The 4,977-nt window shown below is 45.8% G+C and overlaps 1 protein-coding gene across 1 annotated transcript; it reads left to right on the top strand.

Moving 5' to 3' along the window:
- The first annotated feature begins 589 nt into the window (after positions 1-589).
- LOC119323382 (polyubiquitin 11-like) lies at positions 590-1,518 on the top strand. The gene has a single exon (XM_037597023.1). The coding sequence runs from the start codon at positions 590-592 to the stop codon at positions 1,166-1,168; it is 579 nt and encodes a 192-aa protein (XP_037452920.1). The 3' UTR covers positions 1,169-1,518.
- Positions 1,519-4,977: the final 3,459 nt, after the last annotated feature.

Here is a 4,977-nt window from a genome sequence, read left to right as displayed (position 1 = left end):
TATTTACCCTACTTATTCATGGTTCACCCTTGTAGTTGCCTGTCGGTTCTAGTCTGAAATTCGTGTTATTATTGTTGATTCATATACACTTTTTCAGATAGATCTGCTGGGAGTTAGACTATATAGCCTTATCAGCAGGCCAAAGATTGTGCTGATAGATTTGTTAACTTTTGCTAGGTTTTGCTACTAGTTTAATCTGTTACGTTTTGCTGGATAGGTTGGTTCTATAGGATTGTTGCCAAGTTTATATGCTGGGTTCTTTTAGGTTCTTGATTCTGGATTTGTTTACTACTAGCTTTCTCATGGTGCAGTTTGCCTTGGTTCTACTCTGAAATTTATGTTATTATTTCTGTTGCACCTGTCCAGATTGTTGTGTCCCACTTTGAGCATAGATTTTGCTAGGATTTAGAGTATATATCCTTCTCACCAGGCTTAAGATTGTGCTGATATATTGGGATTTTTACTAGGTTCATATTGAGATTTTCGTTTATATGTAGCTAGGATTTCATTTCTCTCCGTACCTGTATTATTTATGTTTGCATGTTTCCTTTCAACCGCTCCTTACTCTGGGTTTACTTTGTATTTACAAATGCAGATCTTTGTGAAGACCCTCACCGGCAAGACCATCACCCTTGAGGTTGAGTCGTCGGACACCATCGACAATGTGAAGGCGAAGATCCAGGACAAGGAGGACATCCCCCTGGACCAGCAGCGCCTCATCTTTGCCGGCAAGCAGCTCGAGGATGGCTGTACCTTTGCTGACTACAACATCCAGAAGGAGTCCACCCTTCACCTGGTGCTCCGCCTTCGTGGTGGTATGCAGATCTTCGTCAAGACCCTGACGGGCAAGACCATCACGTTGGAGGTGGAGTCCTCGGACACCATCAACAACGTGAAGGCAAAGATCCAGGACAAGGAGGGCATCCCCCCAGACCAGCAGTGCCTCATCTTTGCTGGCAAGCAGCTTGAGGATGGTCGCACTCTTGCTGACTACAACATCCAGAAGGAGTCCACCCTTCACCTGGTGCTCCGCCTTCGTGGTGGTATGCAGATCTTCGTCAAGACCCTGACAGGCAAGACCATCATGTTGGAGGTGGAGTCCTTGGACACCATCGACAACGTGAAGGCGAAGATCCAGGACAAAGAGGGCATCCCCCTAGACCAGTAGCATCTCATCTTTGCTGGTAAGCAGCCTGAGGATGGTCGCACTCTGGCGAACTACATTATCCAGAAGGAGTCTACCCTTCACTTGGTGCTTGAGTTAATTGCAGGGAAGTATCACACTTGCAGTTGTAACGGATCAGTACCACTATTTAGATTTTTTACAAGTCAGTACCATGTTTGAGGCTGGTCGCTGCAATACGGGCTAAGCCGCGTATAACTCTGTATTGACGCTGTATCTGACAACCCGACCCCACTAGTCAGTTCATAAGCCGCCGAACCGGTGCGTCGCTCGGGTGGCTAGGACGGACCCGGCTCGGTTGGTCTTGGCTCGGTCTAACCCTAGTAGTTCTCTCCTCTCCCTCTCCCTTTCCTCGCGCTGGCTAGTCCGCGTGGCGGCGGTCGCGGTGGCCGGAGCAACGGAGGTGTTGTGGGCGGGTACGGAGACCTCCCCAGACTCGGGAGCAATGCGCACAAAGGAATCGAAGTCGACGGTGAGGAGTCCAGTTCGTTTGCTTACTACAACGACGATGACGAGGGCATGGAGGCGCCACTGTCCATGGAGCAGTGGCTGCGGCTGGCTTAGATCTGGGTGGCCAACCCTACCACGAGCCATCACTGGAGCCATGGATTGGGTGGCGTACGCAAGTGCTTTGTCCTCTCCCTCTCTACTCTCTCATTTGTGCCATGATTCGGGCTAGGGTTAGGTTTACTGAAATTTTGATGTCCATTGTAGTTTGGATGATGTTGTTTGGGATGTTAGGATTCACTTCGATGCTCAGCATAATTTGGATAGGAAGATATGCAACTCAGATGTCACATATTTGAATTTGTATGCACTGATGAATTGTACCACATGGGGAATACATGCATAGGAGTGCAGAGAGAGCATGCCCTAGATTTGATAGACACAAACATCAAGTTGCAGCAAATTAAGAAGCAGAATGAGGACAGTTTACTTCTGAACTTGTTAGTTAGGGCCACAACATTTGTCAGTACTGCATCTCATGTTAGTGAGGAAAAATTAGCCACCGTTCTATATGAAGAACCTGTTGTGTATGATCTGAGAGATCCTCCTGTGCTTGCTGTTAATGATCATGGTGTTGTTTATGAGAGTCAAAGCAGTAACAGTAGTGCACTAGTACAACCTGCTGGTATGTGCACACAAGAGAGCAGAAATGTCAGCAAGAGAAAGCTCAAATCTATGATGGAAGAAGAGGAAGAGGAGGGATATAAGAGTAATGGCGACTCTCAAGGGGCATATGACAGTGACAACAACCCTTTCTGCATGAAGAAGTATAAGATTGCTGAAGACACAGAGATAATAGAGGGGAAGAGGCTAGCCGATGCATAACTAGAAGAGGATGCAGATTCAGATGAAGAAACAGATAAGGAACAACTACACTATGAGGGTGACACTGAGGTTGAGGAGTTGTTTGATATTGAGGAGGAAGATTCTGAGAAGGAGAAGGAACCACCCATGAAAGCAGCTGGTAAAAAGAGGCAAAAGCTGCCAGTTAGGAGAGCGCCCACCACTAGGACACATTGTAATGTGTTAGAGGACTTGAAGCCAGATTTCAGGCCATCATTAGATGAAGAAGATACCGGGGTTGCTATTGGATAGTGAAGATGATCAATTTGAGCCACTAGCATTTGTCCTACCAAAAGGAAGGAAGAGTAGGGCCATGAAAAGGCCAGCAAGGATCTGGTACAATGAAAAACTAGAGCAACCACATCAACAACTATGTATGCATATGTGTTTCACAAACCAGCAGCAATTCAGAGATGCTCTGTTGAGCTTGCACATTACACAGGCCAGAAATTTTAGGTATCATAGAAACTCAAACAAAAGGATAATTGTTGAATGCAAACAGGAGCATTGTCAGTTCTCATAGTTGCAGCAGTTATCAAAGGGGAGAAGACATTTACAATATAAAAAATGAGGCTGCAGCACACTTGCCCTAGCACTACAGAGACATCAAGGGTTAGTGCAAAGTGGCTTGCACAGACATATGAGTCATTGTTCAGGTCTGATCCAAACACAAGTATTTTGACTCTGATTGACAACTGCAATGAGAAGTATGGTGTTGATGTGCCCAAGCACATGGCCTATAGGGCTAAAATCCTTGCTGTAGAGGCTGTTTTAGGAGAACACAAGAAACAGTATCCCAGACTGAGGGACTATGCTCAAACAATCATGGATACAAACCATGGGAGTAGAGTTATAGTTACAACTGTAACCCCAAAACCTACTACAAAAATACCACATTCAGGACCAAGGTTTCATGCTATGTTATTCTGCATCAATGGAGCAAGGGAGGGCTTTCTCAGTGGATGCAGACCATTCATAGGTTAGTGACCTGTTTTGTTGTATATGCTTTATTTTAGTGCTTTATTTAGTAGGTTAGTGACATGTACAGCTTAAGTATGTTTAGTAGTGTTATATAGTGAATAAACTAGCTCCTTGCTTTTATATGACATATATAGAATTGTGTATAAATTTTTTTAGATGACATATATAGAATTGTGTATAAATTTTTGTAGATGACATATATAGAATAGTTTGATAGTTTCATATAGTTACTGAATTTGGTCTTACAAATGCAATATAGGTGTTGATGGCTGCTTTATTAAGCTCACCAGTGGTGCTCAAATACTTGCTGCCACTGGCAGATATGGCAACAACAACATTTTCCCACTGGCATTTGGTATTGTTGGACAAGAGGATACAACAAATTGGTGTTGGTTTCTGCACCAACTGAAGATATGTCTAGGAGGAGAAGTTGGACAATTTGGTCCTTATACTATCATGTCTGATAGACAGAAGATATGAATGCATCCTCTTGTTTATCTTAATGCAAATTCGGTCCTTATACTATGATGTCAGTAGCTTAATATGATATGCTATGTCAACAGGTCCTACTAAATAAAATTAATCAAGTATTTCCCAACTACCACCAAAGATTTTGCCTTAGACACTTGTATGCAAACTTCCAGAATGCTGGGTTTAGGGGAGCAGATCTTAAGAAATGCGTGGATAATGCTAGTTATGCTTATAACCAATACAAGCTTGACATTGCAATGAATGATCTAAAAAATGAGAGTGAGGAAGCTTGGAAGTGGCCGAGTGGAATATGTAACGCCCCGGTTTCGTTGCGCCAGGTGTCCGCCAGTTATTCGCCGTCTTTGTCATGTCATCATATGCATTTCATATCATGTCATCAGGTGCATTTCATTTTGCATACGTGTTCGTCTCATGCATCCGAGCTTTTTCCCCGTTGTCCGTTTTGCAATCCGGCGCTCCTATCTCACCCGGCGTCCCCTTTTGCCTCTCTTTCGTGTGCGGGTGTTAAACGTTCTCGGAACGGCCCGAGGTTTGCCAAGCGGCCTTGGTATAGCACCGGTAGACCGCCTGTCAAGTTTCGTGCCATTTGGAGGTCGTTTGATACTCCAACGGTTAACCGGGTAACCGCAAAAGCCCTCTTTTGTTGCAGCCCAACACCCCTTCCAAACTGGCCCAAAACCCATCTAACTCCCCTCCATGCTCTCGGTCGTTCGATCACGATCACGTGGCCGAAAACCGCACCTCATTTGGACTCTCCTAGCTCTTTCTACCTATAAAACTAGCCCCTCCCCCGAAATCCCGGTGCAAACCCTAGTCTGTTTCCCCTCGCGCCGCCGGACAATTCCCCCACCGATAGCCGGACATGTCCGCCCGGCCCGCATCCAACCGGCGTCCGCCACGTGTCCCACCAGAGCCCCTGTCCGCCGCGGCCCGCGCGGCCCGCGTCGGACCTGCCCGGGCCCATCCGGCCG

This window comes from Triticum dicoccoides, chromosome 6B (assembly GCF_002162155.2).
Source record: "Triticum dicoccoides isolate Atlit2015 ecotype Zavitan chromosome 6B, WEW_v2.0, whole genome shotgun sequence".
Classification (NCBI taxonomy): Eukaryota; Viridiplantae; Streptophyta; class Magnoliopsida; order Poales; family Poaceae; genus Triticum; species Triticum dicoccoides.
The sequence above is the reverse complement of the archived record's forward strand: the minus strand, read 5'-3'. Positions and strand labels throughout refer to the sequence as shown.